This window comes from Zootoca vivipara, chromosome 1 (genome assembly GCF_965207765.1).
Source record: "Zootoca vivipara chromosome 1, rZooViv2.hap1.1, whole genome shotgun sequence".
Lineage (NCBI taxonomy): Eukaryota > Metazoa > Chordata > Lepidosauria > Squamata > Lacertidae > Zootoca > Zootoca vivipara.
Window position 1 is genome coordinate 131,855,118 of NC_142582.1, and position 19,719 is coordinate 131,874,836.

The window sequence follows — 19,719 nt, forward strand, 5'->3', positions numbered from 1 at the left end:
CTTTATTTGCGCCAGCCATCGGCCATAGCGATAAAACAACAATGCGATACACAAAGAATAGAAATAAAAAGTCAATTATATAAAATACATTTTACGGTTTTGAATCAATAGTCAAAAAGTGCATTTTATTCTGATTGCCCCAGCTAAAAACCTTGCTACACTTTGTGATGCAAAGTCCTCTTTGGCCTGTGAGCGATTCCCCTCCTGCTCTCAACCCTTTTGCTCTTTTCTCGTGCCGTTTCATATTCTGATGCTCTGTTTATTAATTGCTTCTGTTATCTTAACGATTCTTTCCTCCAACTTTGGGAGACAGCAGGGCATTTAAATGATCGACATAATGTATTCCCTTGCACCCAACAGCAAAAGCAATGTAGGATTCTTTAGCTGTGATTCCAGCATTGCAGGGGGCTGGACTAGATGACTCTTGGGGGTCCCTTCCAACTATACGATTCTACAGACATTAATCATGGTCAAAATGGGGCCCGTGGAAATGAAATGAACGGATGGCTTATTTGGATATCACCCTGTAACTTTTAGCATGGCTGGTATTGCACAGTCTCACATCCACACAGAAACAAGAGGCAGGAGCTCATGAATGTGAGTTGCTGAATCAGGAGCCAGGAGAGATTTGCTGCTGTTCCAGTCCTGCTTGTGGGCTTCTTTCTGTTGGGAGTGTCTGTCAGAAGAGGATGGATCCAGAAGCCAGACTTCTCTGCTCTTCTCCCCTGCCTGATCATGGGCTAGTCCTGCATATGTCTGCAGCTGTTTTTGCAACCTTCCGTGGCATATTCCATTAATGGCTTTTGGGAAGCCCCTGGATGTTATATTGACTTGATGCTCTGCCTTTAAATCCAGCTCTGGTCCCAGCTAGAGGAGGGTGTTAGGATGGCTTGGAGCTGATAAAGGCATTTATTTCTAGGTGTTCCATAAATTTGGCACAGACACAAACTGAAGATGTTAGAAGAGGAAGGCAGTGGAGCACTATTTTCAGAAGCTGAATTTAAAAGGGTTGGATATCAGAGAAAGAGCTTAGGAGACCGAAGCCTCCCCCCCCCCCGGTTAGCAAACAATATTTACCTATTTATTTATTGCATTTATACCCCTCCTTTTCCTCCAGGAAGCTCTAGGCAGTGTGCATGGTTCTCTCTCCTATTAATCCTGCACAACAACCCTGCGAGGTAGGATTAGCTGAGAGAAAGCAGTGACCGGTGCCTGAGATCACCTACCGGTAGTGAAGCTCATAGCTGAGTGGGGGATTTGAACCCTGGTCTCCCAAGTCCCAGTCTGACTCTCCAACCATTAAGCCACACTGGCTCTCAAAAGCATCCCAAAGATCCCAGGGCATAATCAAACAAAAACATACCAATAACCCTTGTGGAGGGTTCCCTCAGCCTTCTCTCCCCTCTCCAAGGAAGTCCTCTGGACAGTCACAGCTGCCTCCCCTGCCCCAAAGAGAGGTACCTCCTCACACTGCCCCACAGGGGCCCGTGAAGCACCCCCTGGCCAGCCCCAGAGGCACCATTCGCCTGTGGAGCTTGTAGCCAGGGCTGCTGCAACAAGCCTTGGGGAGGCAGAGAGGGCATCAGAGTAGGGAGGGAAGGAAAGAGGGACAGAGGCCAGTGTTGCCCATTGCACCCCTGACCATCCTTCAAGGCACCCTAAGGTGCTACGGCACACAGGTTGAAAACCACTGAAACAATTGATCACTCTAGCTCAGAGTGGTGGAAAGCAGCTCTCCAGTTTCAGGCAGAGTCCTCCCTCAGCCTACTCGGAGGTCAGGACTTGAACCCAGGACCTCCAAGCTTTGCCCCTTCAACATGTGGATTTCTGGGGAAGACTCCCACCAATCTGTGGTGAGATCCTCCAACACAGTCTGGTATGACAGTCAGACTTCAAATTGAAGTGGTTCCACTGGTGTTTCATTGCCTGTTTTACAGTTGCTTTACCCATTCATTTTAGCACCTGCAAAATGTATTTTCCCTGTTACTCACTCCCCCCAATCTTGCAATAGAGAAAAATGCTTCCTAGCTGCCTTGAGCTCCAGCAGTTCTCATCGCTACAACTCCAGAGTTTAAAAATTCTAGATATACAGTACCGTACATACATACATAGAATAGTGGGTATAATCTCTCTCTCCTGCCATCTACTGGCTGTTGCGTAGATCACCTTATCAAAATTCAAACACCCACAACAAACCCCTTTAGATCATACAATAAATCTGCTTTGTAAAATTGGCAGTAATTTGTTTTTATATAAAGCACAAAAACTTGGGAATTTAACCCTTCATTTAGATTGGAGTGTGAGGTTGATTACGAAGGTGACAACTCCCACCCCTGCCTGGAGAAAGCAGGACCTCTGAAACGTATACCCTGGGTCCAACCCACTTGCTGGAAACTGCAGGAAGGTCCTGCTAGCTTAAAGGCTTCCCATACTGTAGGTGCCTGGTTGGCCCCTGTGAGGACAGCAAGGCTGCCACTAGCCTGAAGCAGCTGCAGGACTCCTATATGTTGTTATGAGAAGCAACCAGGTACAAAAAGAACAGTCGGGAAACAGAGGAGTCTCTCTGTAACTAAGACTCCTCTTCAGTTAGGCCCCTAACTCATACCATGGATACTGGTCATAAGATGACAAGGCAGATGACAAGGCCCCTTTTTGGGTGCTGGAATCCACCCCTGCCACCTCCTCCTTTCCCAAGCGCTATTTGCTATGACTATAGAACTATGCCAAATCATGAACATCACACACCAGAGTTTGAGAATCTGGGCCAACAAGTCCCTATTTTTTATTTTTCTGTACACAAAAGCATCTTATGTGCGGCGAGAGGGTCTCATCCGGCCGAAGCAGCTTCCATGTTTGCCGTCCTCTTCAGGCCATCTCTGTGGGTGGACAGGTGTTTAATCCAGCTGAAATGTGAGAGAAGAGCAAAGGCGTTTAGTGTGGCTTTCTCTTGGAGTCTCCCCAAACCGTGGCTTCTTCCTCTAGGCCTGTGACTGCCAGGACCCAAGAGGCCCCTTTTTCTACTCTCGAGCCTCTCTCCTCTTGGGAAGAAGCAATTGGCTCCTCGCCCCTTCTGCCCGCCTTTTATTTTTTATTATTATTATTTCACAAACAATACATTCTCTCATAACATTACACTATCATTCATATTATACATTTCTCCCTTTTATCCCATCACCATAACCCACCCCCCTTCACCCCCCCTGACTTCCCTCTGCATTAACGTCCCTGCTTCTTTATTACTCGCCCCTTCTGCCCGCCTTTTAGGCTCTGGGCAGCGCAAGGAGCAGGGCTAACGGCCCTCGCTGGCCTCTCTCCCCAGAGAAGGGGGGTCCCCCACCCACCCACCCACCCCGTCCCCTTCTGCCCTCGTCCATCCATCCACCCCCCTTCCCACCTCACCTTGATGAAGCCGATGTCCTTGGCGTATTGGCGGAAGCACTGGCGGCACATGTTGAGCCCGTACTTGCGGATGAGGCCGTGGCGGTTGGAGCACACGCGGCTGTGGGGGGGGGGGAGAGGCCTGTGGGTCAGCGGGGGGGGGGCAGGAGGGACCCCTCACTCCCTATACTCCCCCTCGGAGGAAGTGCCCCCTCTGCCCCCCTCCCCTCCCTTTACTCCCCCCTCCCCCCTCGGAGGAAGCGCCCCCTCAGCCCCCCCCGAGACCCCTCCCCCCGGGCTTAGCTGCCCTTTCCCTCCTCTCCCCCCCACTCCCTATACAGCGCCCCCTCTGCCCCCCTTTCTCTTCCCTCTTTCCCTCCCTGAGGCGCCTCATGGCTCCCTCCCTTCCTTCCGGCCCCCCCTCACCCTAATGACCCCCCGACCCCCTTCCCTCCCTCCCGCCGCCTTCCACCCACCAGGACCGGGATCCCTGGCCGAACTTCCTCGGGTGGCTCCAGTAGAGCTGCTGGTGCCCCATCTTGCTCGGCGCCTGGCGAGGGAAGGAAAGGCCGCGCCGGAGCGCGCACGCGCGCACGTGGCGGGCTCTGTCTCTCCCGTGGTGCCCCGCGCCTCCTGTCCCCGCCCCTCTCCCGTGACGTCACCCCGGGCCGAGCCAAGAGGCGCAGTTCCTTGTGGCTCCTCCAGCCGGGCGCGGTGGCGCGTGCCTGTAATCCAGCTACTCCTGGAGGCTGAGTCTGGCGGATCGCTTGAGCTCAGGAGTTCGGGGCTGCTGTGGGCTATGCCGATCGGGTGTCCGCACTAAGTTCGGCATCAATATGGCGAGCCCCGGGGAGCCGAGGCGCGCCAGGTTGCCCAAGGAGGGGTGAACCGGCCCAGGTCGGAGACGGAGCAGGTCAAAACTCCCGTGCCGATCAGTAGTGGGACCGCGCCTGTGAATAGCCGCTGCAGCCTTACCTGGGCAACACAGCGAAACCCAGATTCTTTTGCTGCAGCTCAGCTCAGTTCAATTCAATGCAACAAAATAAGAATATGAAGAATATCAATAAGCGCAGTTCAGAGAGAGGAGGCGCAAGGAACTTGGGCTGCTGCTAGAACTAATAATAATAATAAAAAACAACCATTGGTCTAGTAAGGGCGATTCCGAGAGAGACGCTACAGAAAGAGCAATAGCAAATGCATTTATTCCATCCAGGGAAATCGCCGCCCAACCCTTCCCGAGGATGCCTTGGCCCCCAGGATAATCCCCAGCCGCTTGCAGGAATTCCTCAGCCCGCAGGAAAAGCCACTGGCCCCGTGGGCACGGAGATCTCGGGATGCCGCGGGTGGCGGGGACTGCGGGGCGGGAAAGGGAGTTTGCACGGCGCTCTGCAAGCCCTTTCTGGCCCCGTTGAGCTGCATTTCTCCCAAGACCTCCCAAGGACCCGAGAGCGCTGCGCGACCGCTCCCTCCTGGCCACAGCCAGGAAGTGCCGCTCGGGCCGCGCGCACTTCCCCGGCGCCGCCAGCAGGGGTCAGCGCAGCGCACCCGGACTGGCGCTCCGGCATAGGAAGGTGAGAGGGAAAATGCTTTTAGGATCTTTAAGTTGCAGAGACAGACAAGCCCTTCTGTAACCGTAACCACAGGTAAATACGCAAGCTCACTTTTATTTAGAAATGGGTAATAGCGTGATCCCCCAACAATGTAAATTCCGATTCCCAGATACGGTCCATTGAAGCTGTCTCTAAACTGGTTTCCAGATGTTTGGGACTACAAGTCCCATCATCCCTGATGATCACCCTTGCAGGGCCCTGGTCTTCTTGATGCCTTCTCCTGGAGTCCCTTCGTGCCTCCAGAAACTGCCAACATTTTGTGGGAGCGATTTAAGGGCATCTGAAATTGAGTATTGTGCAGTTGAAGTAGTAAGATGAACTCTCTTTGTTGCCCTTGCGTAACAAATCCACTTTAGGAAAGAACCAGACAAGGGAAGTGATGGGAAGGGCCTTCAAAAGTGGGTGGGGTGGGTGGAAGGATAATTAATGGTTCTTCGATGTATAAACACCCCTCAACCCGAATCAGGATGAATTTGCTTTGCAGAATAACTTCCCCACCAAACAACTCCAAAGGAACACTCAGTAAAAAAACGGATAAAGTCTAACCTCTGCTTTGTGCAAGCAAATGAGCGCAGAGTTAAACTACGGAACTCTCTTCCACATGAGGCAGTGATGGCCACCAACCTAGAGGGTTTTAAAAGAGGATCAGACAGATTTGTGGAGGAGAGGGCTAGCCATGATTTTTAGCCATGAGGGCTCTGCAGTAATGCTTCAGAATCGGGGCCGGATTTAGGTTTGATGAGGCCCTAAGCTACTGAAGGTAATGGGGCTCTCTATATGTCTAGCTGTCCTTTGTCAACAACAAATTGTCGCTTTTTTGTCTTGAATATATGCTATATGGTAATTGATGGACCTAATAGGTATCTCGAGCCATTTGCACATGTTGCCGTGCAAAGTCCATGCAGACTGTAGGCACCCTATATATAGAAAGGAGCAAACCATTTCTCTATATATTTTAGGGAGCAGACTAGCAGGCGGGGTCCATGACTTACATCATAGGAGCCTATACAGGACAAAACACTGTTCTGTAGGTTCTGTTTTATTTTATTTGTTTTTATCTTATATTTTAGAAATGTACACCCAGGTATTTTTTCCTTTACATTTTTTGGGGGGGCCTCCAAGAGAGTGGGAACCTGAGCTATAGCTTGTTTAGCGTATACATAAATCCGGCACTGTTTGGAATACCAGTTCCTGAAAACCACAAGAGGGGAGGGGGCTCTTTTGCTTGGGTCCTGCTTGTGGGTTTCAGCCACTATGAAAACAGGATGCTGAACTAGGTGGGCCATTGGCCTGATCCAGCAGGCTCTTCTTTTTCAGTCCATAATCACTGAAAAAATGAGTTACTTGGAGGCATTTGACAGAAGAAAGAGAAAGACCATTGAATTGTGGAGTTGGGACCCCAGGGATCATCTAGTCCAGCCCCTTGCAATGGCTTCACCCAGGTGCTTGGGGAGACAGTGCCAGGCCAAAGGGGTGGCAAGGGAATGAGGTTGGAATCTTTGGAGGGAGCAGGAGACCTCTGAATAATTGGGGGGTGGGGGAATGGGGCAGCCAAGGCCATAGCATGGATCTGACATTCTAAAATTCCTTACCTGGCCCCTCTTGCCCCCACCCCCTGATCAATAAAGCCTAGGAGTAGTTCTGGGAGGTTCAGATGGTTCCCCCTCCTGCCCCCAGCATCTTAAACACTGGTTGGCCCATGCTCTGGGCTTTGCCAATTGCTTTCAACAGCCGAATCAATATTCCGTGCAGGGTAATATAAACAGTGGGCTAATGGTCAAATCACTATTTTAATTTAAAACAGAGGAAAAGGAGACATCTATTATCTGTGGCAATAAAAATTCTGCAGCCGCTGCATGCTGGGTTAATAATCCCATGGGCGCATATGTTGAACTGAAATTAAATGAGATCATCTGAAGAGGGAGAGTTTCTGCTTTGATCCTTGTGCCTGACTTCTGAAGGTAGGTGGCAGACTTGTCACGCAGATGAAGAAGCGTTTAGGCATCAGCATTTGAGGGGGGGGGCTTAAAAGATCAAGTATATGGATGCTGCCCTTCTTTGGGGCTGCAAACGGGCAGCCTCAGGTTCAGTTAAGGGAGCCATAATGGTCAGGGCGCTGGAGCAACTCACCTAGGAGGAAAGGATACAAGGTTTGGGGCTTTGTAGTTTAGGGAATCATAGAATTGTAGAGTTGGAAGGGAACCCTAGGGTCATCTAGTCCAACCCCCTGCAATGCATGAATCTCAGCTAAAGCATCCATGACACTAGTTACAGGTGGGTAGCCGTGTTGGTCTGAGTCGAAGCAAAATAAAAAAAATCCTTCAGTAGCAGGCCAAACCTTACGCCAAAGGATAAATGGACATAAATCTGACATCAGGAACCACAAGACAGAGAAACCAGTAGGAGAACACTTCAATCTCCCAGGACATTCTATACGAGATCTCAAAGCAGCTGTTTTATTACAGAAAAATTTCAGAAACAGACTGCAAAGAGAAGTTGCTGAACTGCAACTTATTACCAAGCTTAAAACTATGGAGAGACCAGGTCTGAATAAAGACATTGGATTCTTATCTCATTATGCATGATCTAGCTTTCTTTAGCACCTCAGCCCTTGCTCCCCCCCCCGCAGGACCAATTGCAGTCATCAGCAGTCGTTAACAGCCATCAACAGGTTTACCACTCCTATCAGCCCATCACCCATTCCCACCCCCCACCCTCTGAATATACATAAGGGTCTGGTGGATTCTGTTTCAGTGTATCTGATGAAGTGTGCATGCACACGAAAGCTCATACCAAAATAAAAACTTAGTTGGTCTTTAAGATGCTACTGAAGGAATTTTTTTATTTTGCATCCATGATAGATAGCCACCTAACCTCTGTTTAAAAACCTCCAAGGAAGGAGGGTCCACGTGGGTAATGGAGGACATGGCTGAGGGAGGCGCATTACATAAAAAGAAAGTGCTTTTTTCCATGTAGCTCAGAGTTAAACTGTGGAACTCCGTCCCACAGGAGGCAGTGATGGCCAGCAACTTGGGTGGCTTTAAAAGAGGATGAGACAATTCACAAAGGACTCTGGTTGGATGCTTTGTGGACATTGTGCTGTTGAGGCCACCTTGGAGAAAAAGGTGGAATGGAAATGCAACAAATGAGAAAAGCAATGCCTCAAATAAACAACAAAATGTAGAATATAAATGCACTTACTAATACTAGAACTGAAATCAGGGCCGTCTTAAACGCCCCTGCCGCTGTGGTGCGCCGGATCTCTCCGGCGCCCTCCCGCCCCGTTTCCCAGCGCGGTGGCGGGTGGGCGGGCAGGCACAGCGCGATCTCTCCGGCGCCCTCCCGCCCCGTTTCCCAGCGTGGTGGGCGGGTGGGCGCAGCGGCGGGCGGGCGGGCAGGCACAGCGCGATCTCTCTGGCGCCCTCCCGCCCCGTTTCCCAGCGCGGTGGCGGGTGGGCGGGCAGGCACAGCGCGATCTCTCCGGCGCCCTCCCGCCCCGTTTCCCAGCGCGGTGGGCGGGTGGGCGCAGTGGCGGGTGGGCGGGCAGGCACAGCGCGATCTCTCTGGCGCCCTCCCGCCCCGTTTCCCAGCGCGGTGGGCGGGTGGGCGCAGCGCGGCTCCCACAGGCGCAGCTGCGAGGCGGACCGGCGGACCGGCCGGCCAGCGGGCGGGTGCAGCTCGCGGCGCCTTTCTGGCGGCCGGCGCCATGGTGCCCTGCGCCACCGGGGGTCTACCTAGAGCCGGTCCTGACTGAAATAAACCCTTGAGCGATACCCCATAAGCACCTGAACCCAGGTGCACACCTCTTGTGTTCAGGTGCAAGGCAGCATGTGGACACCACAATGGTCTCTAGACAGCCCGAGCAGCAGAACAAGCAACTTTGCACAGTTGTTCGATGAAAAACTGGGGTTCACTTTGTTATCAGAGAAATCTGACGGCTCCCCTGGACAAAAAAGCAAAGACACCAACCAGGAATATCAGAGCAAAACAGCAGCCAGTAGTCTTGGTCTTTATCGAAGGCTGTCACGACAGGACTCCCACTCGCCACAAGACGAAGCAAGGTGGAAGCCCCGAACAAAAGGAGACCCCAGCTTTTATTAGCTCCCCATCCCCACGTTACACCCCTAAAACTACATCATCACTACATCATAACTACATCATTGATACGGCACAAAAAGGGAGGGGTTGAGGTGGTAACCTGAGCATCTTGACACCTGTCTTGTTCCTCCCCTCACCCTCCCAGGCACACATTCCAGAGAACAAAGTTTTACATTCCCCTTTTAAACTCACAGCAGGTAGCTGGTTGCTGGCTTGTTTAAGCCTCTCAATATTAGATTCCTGGTAAGTTCCCTTATATCCCTCTTAAAAGAATAAACACGCTACAGTGTTGTGTAAAGTATATAAAAGAAGTTTACTCACATCATCAGTTCACAGTTGGATCCCTGAAGGCAGACTTATATACTTTGTATATGTATATACTTTGTAACCAAGTATATACATATGGATCTATCCCATATGGAGATAATCCCAGTGTCCTCTGTTGGCTGAGAGTCAACAGAGCATCTCTAGCTAAAAGCTGCTCCAACAACGGAGGAAATCAAAGAGAGAGAGGGGGGTTGCATGCCTTGTCCTTTTGTTACCTGGACAGGTAAGGTCACACCCACCTCTAGTCACATGCAAAGGAAATATGTCCCAGCCAGGAGGAAACAGGAAGTTTTCGACTGGCTGGACCAAACATTCCCCCGCATGCCCACTCTAGGAAAACAAGGAATGTTGTACTTGACTGCTTGCTTATATATCACATCCCACAATAAGAACATAAGAAGGGCCTGGTGGATCACGTAGTATTTCTTTTGTAAGGGTTGATCTTACCTGCCCTTCGGCATAAGGTTTGAGGCAGAATCCAGCAATACAATCATAACTTGGGTAAAAACAGTTAAAAAGGGATAATATGAGATCTAATATAAGATTACTTTCTTGGGCTCCTTGATCACTGCAGATGGTGACAGCAGTCACGAAATTAAAAGACGCCTGCTTCTTGGGAGAAAAGCAATGACAAACCTAGACAGCATCTTAAAAAGCAGAGACATCACCTTGCCTACAAAGGTCTGTATAGTTAAAGCTATGGTTTTCCCAGTAGTGATGTATGGAAGTGAGAGCTGGACCATAAAGAAGGCTGATCGCCAAAGAATGGATGCTTTTGAATTATGGTGCTGGAGGAGACTCTTGAGAGTCCCATGGACTGCAAGAAGATCAAACCTATCAATTCTTAAGGAAATCAGCCCTGAGTGCTCACTGGAAGGACAGATCGTGAAGCTGAGGCTCCAATACTTTGGCCACCTCATGAGAAGAGAAGAATCCTTGGAAAAGACCCTGATGTTGGGAAAGATGGAGGGTACTAGGACAGTGATGGCGAACCTATGACACGCGTGTCAGCACTGACACGCATAGCCATTTTTTGTGACACGCAGCCGCATGCCGAGACCTCACTTCTGGCCACTGGCGGAATGCCGCTGGCCCAACCCGAGCCCACCTCCCCAGCAGCAGACCCATTGGAAGAAGGCCTGAGTCCCACTGGGAAAGACCTCTGGGTTTTACCTTATTTTTTTCCATTTTAAAATATTTTTTAATTTTATTTTTTAAAAACTTTAATAATTTCCCCCCTCTCCTTTTTCCTTTTTTTAAAGGGGAAACAATTATACATTTTTGTTATTTAAACTATAAATATCGCGAAATTATGGTTTTTTTCTCGAAGTGACACACCACCCGAGTTATGCTCAGTTTTTTGGTGAATTTTGACACATCAAGCTCAAAAGGTTGCCCATCACTGCACTAGGAGAAGGGGACGACAGAGGACGAGATGGTTGGACAGTGTTCTCGAAGCTACGAACATGAGTTTGACCAAACTGCGGGAGGCAGTGGAAGACAGGAGTGCCTGGCGTGTTCTGCTCCATGGGGTCACGAAGAGTCGGACACGATTAAACGACTAAACAACAACATAAGATCTAAACGGAACCCCAGCCAGTGATCTGATCACTGCATTTTGGACCGGAGGATGTTTCCGAATCGCCTCCAAGGGCAGCCCCATGTACAGCACATTGCAGTAGTCCAGCCTGGAGTTTTCCCAGAGCCTGAAATGTGAACCCTGCTTTGCGGTGCTGAAAGCAGGTTCTCGGAATCCAGCTTATCCTGGATTGTCCAAAAGGCCTGCCAAAAGGCCCCACCTCTCCGCCCTCCCACAAAACGTCTTGCCTTGATGCGCCTGTATAACAAACTAAGATAGTAGAATTGGAAAGTCCCCGGTTTGTTGCAGCTTTGCAGCCGGGTAACGCCTCTCGGCAAAAATGTTGGGTTTGTTTTTTTTTGCTTTTGGGTTGTCACCAGACATCAGTGAGTCTTTAGCTCTCACTGGTTGTTTGAAAGGGTGTATTCATCTCCGACAACGTTTATTTATGGCAGGCAAGAAAACCTACTTAAATCGCATCATTTCCATAACTGAATATTTATGGCAGCAGCGACTGGATGCTGCTCCTTGATTAAACTGAAAACCCTTCACTCACTTTATATAAATGTTTACTTGTCGGGGACTAAAAATTGTCTTTAAACAAATTTGAAATCAAATTACGGTAGGATTTTTTTTTATTGTGGGTGGGTGTTTCCAAAAGGGACTGGTGGAAAAGAGCGAGCTCAATTATGTGTGTGCGAACTGGCCACTGAGCTGCAGTTTATTTTAGTCACGCCGGCCAGATAGAGCCTCCACATCCAGGCGCAGTCTACACCTGAATGCCAGTTGCTAGGGATGGTACAAAGGGTCGGGTGGGCTGCGCTGCTTGTGGGCTTCTGGACATAAATAGAGCCTCAATGGCGCCCCTATGGAGGTTTCATCTGGGGCAAAAAACCTGGCTAGCCCCCCCCCCTCCCGTAGCTACGTCTCTGGGTGAAGCAAGGCAATGGGCCTATAGGAAGTACTATTCAGAATAGCAGTTTGCACAACCCACTAAGTCAGGGGTCAGAAAACTTTTTCAGCAGGGGGCCGGTCCACTGTCCCTCAGACCTTGTGGGGGGCCAGACTATATTTTGGAAAAATAAAATAAAAAATGAATAAATTCCTATCCCCCACAAATAACCCAGAGGTGCTTTTTAAATAAAAGGGCGCATTCTACTCATGTAAAAACACGCTGATTCCTGGACCGTCAGCTGGCCAGATTTAGAAGGCAACTGGGCCAGATCTGGGCCTTAGTTTTCCTACCCCTGCACTAAGTAGTTAGATAGATAATTTATTACGGTTGGAGACCAGCTTATAAAACACACTTGGGGGTACAATCCCAGAAGGAAAACAAACATTTAAAACATTGTTATAACCTGGTTTCTAGGTTTCCCAGGAATAGTTCTTGTTCCAAACTTGCTTCAGGGCCGTCTTTGGCTAGCTCAGCTTGTTTTAATTCGGTTGCCAGGGCCATTCCCTCTCCTCCATCATTAGTTTTTTCCTCCCTTCCAGTCCAGGTGTGGTCGGCAGACCATTCTTGAGAATGGAGGGTTCCTGGATTATTTGCTTCATCAGCCTTGGGTTGAAAGTAGGTTGAAATTTTGGCCTGTTTTTTTCCTTTGGGGGAGTTGTTACAGGTTGTGTGGGTGAAATTCCCAGTTCTTTGCAACATTGTCTTGTTGGAAAGAACTGGGAATTTCTTTCCCAGTTCTTTCCATGCTCAGACTCGAAAACAAATAAGGCTACTTTATCCATCCCACAGTTTTAAGGGCTTTGCAAGGGTTGCCAGGGGAGAGTTCAAAGTTGATGATTAAAGTAGCTTCAAAAGGGAGGGGAGATTTGAAAGACCACCGACAGCTCCCAGAGTCTTTTACTGATAAAAGTTGGCAGTTATTTTCATAGGTTGAGCCTTTTTATCAGAGTAATTTGATAATTAGAGCTCCTACTCACACAGCAGAGACTCAGTAGAGACTTGACCCGACGACGCCATCACCCCCCGAATTCAGCTCATGCACTAAGTAATATAACCGCACAATAAAATTCAAAACAGCAACCATTAATTAATTGCGCCCTTATTCAAAATCCCATTTATAGCTATAGGTTCCCAGAAAAACTAACTTATAGGCATGAGTGTGTGACACACAGATATAAATATATGCTGGGATCTAATCTTCTACCTAAAAAAAGAAGAATCTACAGGAAAGAACACTGCATGGAAATTGTTTTTACGCATTCTTACTAACGAACGATAAGGGCGAAGAACAATCAGCGTAAAATATTTGTATATATGAGTACATGCACAAACGGTAACGAATTTGTATGAAAATCAATAGCTGTTACCAATAATTGACTACATTGTGACAACGCAGAACTACAAATATAAACAAACTTGACTCAAGAAAATAGCTGCGAAAGCTATAAATTAAAGAATGAATCCAGCATCAGAACAGTGTAATTTGTACATTTACATTTGTAGGCCATTGAGAAATATGTGGAATAGAAAAAGGTAACCAAGGAGTATGAATGACAGAGAAGCTATAGGGTGCTGATGGCAAACATTATTTATTCTAAATATTATTTCAGATTCCCTCCTTTCCTCTCCTCTATATTCTGTTGCATCTGTGTTCTTTTTCCCCTGCCAGCCGATCCCCATTGCAGTTTCCCATAATAAAATAATCAACTTAAAATGCAATGAAGCCGCAATGAAAATGACACTTGTAATCCATCAGACAATACAGTGGTACCTTGGTTCTCAAACGCCAAAAACCCAGAAGTGTGTGTTCTGATTTTCAAACGTTTTTCGGAAGCTGAACGTCTGATGCGGCTGTTGGCTATTGTTTCTGGGGCGCCTACACGGCGCCAATCAGAAGCTGCGTCTTGGTTTTTGAACATTTTGGAAGTCAAACGGACTTCCAGAACAGATTAAGTTTGGCGCTTTTGTTTTTGCTATTTATTTTGCATTTTTGAGGCTTCTTCGGTTGATTTGTATTTGTGACTGTGTGGAACCTAGTTCAGCTACTGATTGATGGATTGTGTGACTGCGGAAATGAATAAAAGCCCCCATCCAAACAATGACTATCATCAGTGCAGGCCAATTCTGGATCCGCACGTCCTTCCACAGTGGGGACATTGGTTTCCGGGCGGGAGTTGATCACGGTGTGGATTTGCCAAGCGTGCCTTCCTCTTAGCACGTTTCTCCCTTGCGTCCTGAGTTGGAGGGTCTCCAAAGCCCATGACACCTTTGGTAAAGGCTGTTCTCCAACTGGAGCGCTCGCAGCCAGTGATTCCCAGTTGTCAGTGTTTATACTACATTTTTTAAGATTTAGCTTGAGACAGTCTTTAATCCTCTTTTGTTGACCACCAGCATTACGCTTTCCATTTTTAAGTTCGGAATAAAGTAGTTGCTTTGGAAGACGATCATCAGGCATCCGAACAACATGACCAGTCCAACGAAGCTGATGTTGAAGAACATTGCTTCGACACTGGTGATCTTTGCTTCTTCCAGTACACTGGCATTAGTTTGCCTGTCTTCCCAAGTGATGTGTAATTTTTTTCAGAGACACCGTTGATGGAATCTTTCGATGAGTTGGAGATGGCGTTTATAAGTGGTCCATGTTTCACAAGCATACAGTAGGCTAAGGTTGGTAGTACAATAGCTATGTAAACAAGCATTTAGGGTTCCCTGTGAATGTCCCGGTCGTCAAACACTCTGCATAAATTGGGAGTTTCCCGTACAGTATAAGTATTCTTAGTAAGTCATTGGGGAGAAGAGGGCACTGCCCTGCCATCTTCAACCTGCCCTCTCCCAGCTCCTCACTTACCTGTCCATGGCCAGTCTAGGGTTGGCCCTCCCTTTCTCCTCCTTAGCCTCCATGATTCTCTTGCTGATTCAGGAAGGAGAAAACTGGAACGGGCTAGCTTTGGTGTGTCTCATTGCCTGAGGTGCCCCATGCTGCTGGACTCCCTGCCTTCTGCCCTGTTAGGGCACAGCAGCCACCTCTGATCTTCTTCCAGTGACTTCCAGTGACTGGGAATCAGAGCTGGAGAAGGTTCTGCTTGCGGGCTTCCCATCGGGGCCCCTGGTTGGCTACCGTGAGGACAGGGTGCTGGGCTAGATGGGCTGTTTGGCCTCATTCCACAAGGTGGGTTCTTATGGGCAAAATATGTCTCCATCACGGATCGGGTGTTACAGGCCGGCTTTGAGCTCCCGCAGCTCCAGAGTCAAGTGGGGTATGACTGATGCTTGTCTGAGCTGATTAGGAAGGCTCGCCTGACAGAAGATTTGTTTGTTTAATTGCCTGCAGGAAGATTAACCTCACATTTGGGGCTTCCAGGCTTATTGACTTGAAATATTGTTATTTGCTTGTTTTCTCTCTCAAATCTCATTTGGAAGAGATTTAGGTCTCCCCCTGATCTTAATCTCCAGGTCACAGGTGGGCAACTCCTTGTCTGCATCCAGGTGGCTGAACTGATGGAGGTAGCTTTCGGAGGACTAAATCAGGAAAGATCAAAACCAGGCTTTCCCCACCTGGTGCCTTCCAGTTGTTTTGGTCCAAAGGCTGATCTAAATCTTTAGAGCATGGGTGTAAAACACAAGGCCCGGGGGCCAAATCCGGCCCGCCAGACCTCGTCATGTGGCCCGCCGAGCGCCCCAGCCAGCGGGACCCAGCAGTGGGACCTTGCTGCTGAAGCGCCGCACCAACAAACAGCTGGGGCCAGGGAAATGCTTTTTGCCCCTGGGTCCCTTCACGCTCTTTTCTGGCGCTGAATCAAGGCAGCGACCCCCCCCTTCCCTTTCTTTCTTCCTCTCTCTCGTTCTTATTCTTTCTTTCCCTCTCCTTCCTTCCTTCTTTATCTCTGTCTTCTCTCCCTCTTTCTTTTTCTTTCCTTCTTTATTCCTTCTTTCCTACTCTTCTTTCTCTCACCTCTTTCCTTCCTCTCTCCCTCCTGCTCCCTCTTTTCTTTCTTTCTTCCTTCCTTTCTTCCTTCCGTCCTTCCCAACTTTCTTCCTCTCCCTCATTCTTATTCTTTCTTTTCCTCTACTTCCTTCCTTCTTTCTCCCTTTCCGTCTTCTCTCCCTCTTTCTTTTTCTTTCCTTCTTTATTCTCTTCCTTATTTCCTACTCTTCTTTCTCTCCCCTCTTTCCTTCCTTCCTTCCTTCCTTCCTTCCTTCCTTCCTTCCTTCCTTCCTTCCTTCCTTCCTTCCTTCCTTCCTCCCACTCCCTCTTTCCTTCCTTCCTTCCTTCCTTCCTTCCTTCCTTCCTTCCTTCCTTCCTTCCTTCCTTCCTTCCTTCCTCCCTCCCTCCCTCCCTCCCTCCCTCCCTCCCTCCCTCCCTCCCCCTCCCCCTCCCCCTCCCCCTCCCTCTCCCTCTCCCTCTCCCTCTCCCTCTCCCTCTCCCTCTCCCTCTCCCTCTCCCTCTCCTCAGAAACATAGGATGCTGCTTTATACTTCTGGCCCTTACACCCTGGAACCAGGAGAGCAGCTTCAGTGAGTCAACCTCAGCTAGTCCCTTTGGTGAAGGGTGGTGGCTCACTGGCAGAACATCTGTCCTGCATGCAGAAGGACCCCAGCATCTCCAGGTACTAGTAGCTCTGCAAAGGTCCTGCATGAAACCCTAGCGAGCCTCCACCACCCAGTGCAGTTACCAAAAATCATTTTTCAATAAATTGTACAATAATTGTACATTTGAATATCTACTTGCCATTATTCTGACTATGTTTCTGCTTTCAGAGCTAGTTATTACTTACATTATTACAAAACAGTAATAATTGAATGCAGTGACAATAATTTATGATAATAAAGAGTGGACACATAGTCCTACACATACAACCGGCCCTTTGAGGGTGACCAAACTGCTGATGCGGCCCCTGATGAATTTGAGTTTGACACCCCTGCTTTAGAGTGATGGGTTTTGAGGACTGCTGGTACCAAGCGATGTTCACATCAATTCTTGCAGTTCCCGCATCTATAAGGTACTGATCTATTATCAATAATTATGTTCCAAATCATTGTGTTCTAAATAATAGTTGCAAAATTGCAATCTGAACGCAGCTGCAATAAATTGATTAGTGTTCAGAAAACCAAGAAGATCTATTACCCTTATTGTGAACATTGGCTGCCCCTAATAGAGCCTGCAAGGCTTGAAGTTGCACAAAGTCTTCCTGGGATGCGATGGTACTTTCTGAAGAATCAAGGAGGGACCACGAACTGCAACACAAGAACACAGCCATCTTGGCTAGGAGCCACTGAAAGTCTTGTCTTATATGAATTTATACAACTATGGCTACAAGTAACCAGGCACCATCGCACTCAGAAAGTACATTTCTTGAGATGCTGAAAAGTTTGCGTTAAAGATTCCTGCAGAGTCTCCAGTCTTCTAGATTATCAACAGATGCTTCTTTTTCTTTTTTTAAAAAAGAACACTTGGCAATCCACTCATCACCATCATGATGGTTGAAAATTCCTGGAGAACAGGCGAAGTCCCAGCAGACTGGAGGAGGGCAAATGTTGCCCCTATTTTCAAAAAGGGGGAAAGAGAGGACCCAAACAATTACCGCCCAGTCAGCCTGACATCAATACCAGGAAAGATTCTAGAGCAGATCATTAAGCAGACAGTCTGTGAGCACCTAGAAAGAAACGCTGTGATCACTAAAAGTCAGCATGGGTTCCTGAAAAATAAGTCATGTCAGACTAATCTGATCTCATTTTTTGACAGAATTACAAGCCTGGTAGATGAAGGTAACGCTGTGGATGTAGCCTATCTTGATTTCAGCAAGGCCTTTGACAAGGTGCCCCATGATATTCTTGTAAAGAAGCTGGTAAAATGTGGGCTAGACAATGCTACCATTCAGTGGATTTGTAACTGGCTTACTGACCGAACCCAAAGGGTGCTCATCAATGGCTCCTCCTCATCCTGGAGAGTAGTGACTAGTGGGGTGCCACAGGGTTCTGTCTTGGGCCCAGTCTTGTTCAACATCTTTATCAATGACTTGGATGATGGGCTTGAGGGCATCCTGAGCAAGTTTGCAGATGACACCAAATTGGGAGGGGTGGCTAATACCCCAGAGGACAGGATCACACTTCAAAATGACCTTAACAGATTAGACAACTGGGCCAAAGCAAACAAGATGAATTTTAACAAGGAGAAATGTAAAGTACTACACTTGGGCAAAAAAAATGAAAGGCACAAAAAAATGAAAGGCTTGAGAGCAGTACATGTGAAAAGGATCTAGGAGTCTTGGTAGACCACAAACTTGACATGAGTCAACAGTGCGATGCAGCAGCTAAAAAAGCCAATGCAATTCTGGGCTGCATCAATAGGAGTATAGCATCTAGATCTAGGGAAGTAATAGTACCACTGTATTCTGCTCTGGTCAGACCTCACCTGGAATACTGTGTCCAGTTCTGGGCACCACAGTTCAAGAAGGATACTGACAAGCTGGAACGTGTCCAGAGGAGGGCAACCAAAATGGTCAAAGGCCTGGAAACGATGCCTTATGAGGAACGGCTTAGGGAGCTGGGTATGTTTAGCCTGGAGAAGAGAAGGTTAAGGGGTGATATGATAGCCATGTTCAAATATATAAAAGGATGTCATATAGAGGAGGGTGAAAGGTTGTTTTCTGCTGCTCCAGAGAAGCGGACACGGAGCAATGGATTCAAACTACAAGAAAGAAGATTCCACCTAAACATTCCTGACAGTAAGAGCTGTTCGGCAGTGGAATTTGCTACCAAGGAGTGTGGTGGAGTCTCCTTCTTCGGAGGTCTTTAAGCAGAGGCTTGACAGGCATATGTCAATGATGCTTTGATGGCGTTTCCTGCTTGGCAGGGGGTTGGACTGGATGGCCCTTGTGGTCTCTTCCAACTCTATGATTCTATGATTTTACACACTGCCATTCGTTAAGCAGCCAGATGCTGTGAGGAAGGTTTCAGGGAAATGGTTCAGGTTCGAAAGGAGGAGCTGAAACCTGCCTCTGTTCTCTCAGTCGAAAATGCTTTGTATTTTTCTAAGAATCCTAGAATTGCAGATTTGGAAGGGATACCCCAGGGTCATCTAGTCCCACCCCCTGCAATTCAGCTAAAGCTTCCATGACAGATGGCCAGCCAGCCTCTGCTTTAAAACCTCCAAGAGCAGAGGACCTGCAGTTAAAGCCATACTTAAGAAAGAACCGTACTTAAGAAAGAAAAGCCTGCTGGAATCAAATAGTCTTTATTAACAAATGAAAACCAGCGAGGAAGGAGGCCATTTCTCCCTTCCCCTGTCATACGGCAGGATTTTTTTAGACATCCCATATATGATTTAAAAATAAATAAATGAATGGCCTGCGATGCTCATAAATGCACACTGCAATTTCCTGTACGTATAAGAGCAGAGCAGGAGATTCCAGTTAACTGTTAATATTTCTAATGGCATTAATAGTGAATGTTTTAGAGGGGGAGGAAGGGAGAAGCCATATTTCAGGATTATAAAGAACCAGAAAGTTGTCATATTCTCCTTTTAGGAGTGGGCTGGTTACAGATACCCCCTATTACGCGTGTGATTTCCTGGGCCAAGGCAGCGAGGATGTAACTTTCATCTGCAAGGATCCAAATTCTCCTTCATTGTGGTGACATGCCAGTTTGAAAGCAAGATCCTGTACCGTTACGAAAACCAGAGCGGGCCTTTTCCCCATCCTTGGCATTGCGTTCCTTGATTCCTTGATCCATAATTTATGGGTTAGCGGTCAGGTTGTCATTCCTGACTGAAA

General features: G+C 48.1%; 1 protein-coding gene and 1 non-coding gene across 2 annotated transcripts; one reads left to right on the forward strand and one right to left on the reverse strand.

Annotated features, from left to right (window-relative positions):
- Nucleotides 1-2,750: 2,750 nt before the first annotated feature.
- Nucleotides 2,751-3,931, reverse strand: LOC118097582 (small ribosomal subunit protein uS14). The gene is made up of 3 exons (XM_035140622.3): nucleotides 3,855-3,931; nucleotides 3,400-3,499; nucleotides 2,751-2,903 (listed from the first exon to the last, which is right to left on the reverse strand). The coding sequence occupies exons 1-3, from the start codon at nucleotides 3,914-3,916 to the stop codon at nucleotides 2,895-2,897; spliced, it is 171 nt and encodes a 56-aa protein (XP_034996513.1). The 5' UTR covers nucleotides 3,917-3,931; the 3' UTR covers nucleotides 2,751-2,894.
- Nucleotides 3,932-4,082: 151 nt separating this feature from the next.
- Nucleotides 4,083-4,382, forward strand: LOC148687769 (signal recognition particle RNA). Its single transcript, XR_015946853.1, has one exon.
- The last annotated feature ends 15,337 nt before the right edge of the window (nucleotides 4,383-19,719 follow it).

Bases quoted from the DNA above. Each gene is read 5' to 3' on its own strand.
- LOC118097582 (XM_035140622.3), bottom strand. From the start codon at position 3,916: ATGGGGCACCAGCAGCTCTACTGGAGCCACCCGAGGAAGTTCGGCCAG. The intron at 3,500-3,854 runs GTGGGTGGAAGG...CCCCCCCCACAG, and splicing joins GGCCAGGGATCCCGGTCCTG to CCGCGTGTGCTCCAACCGCC.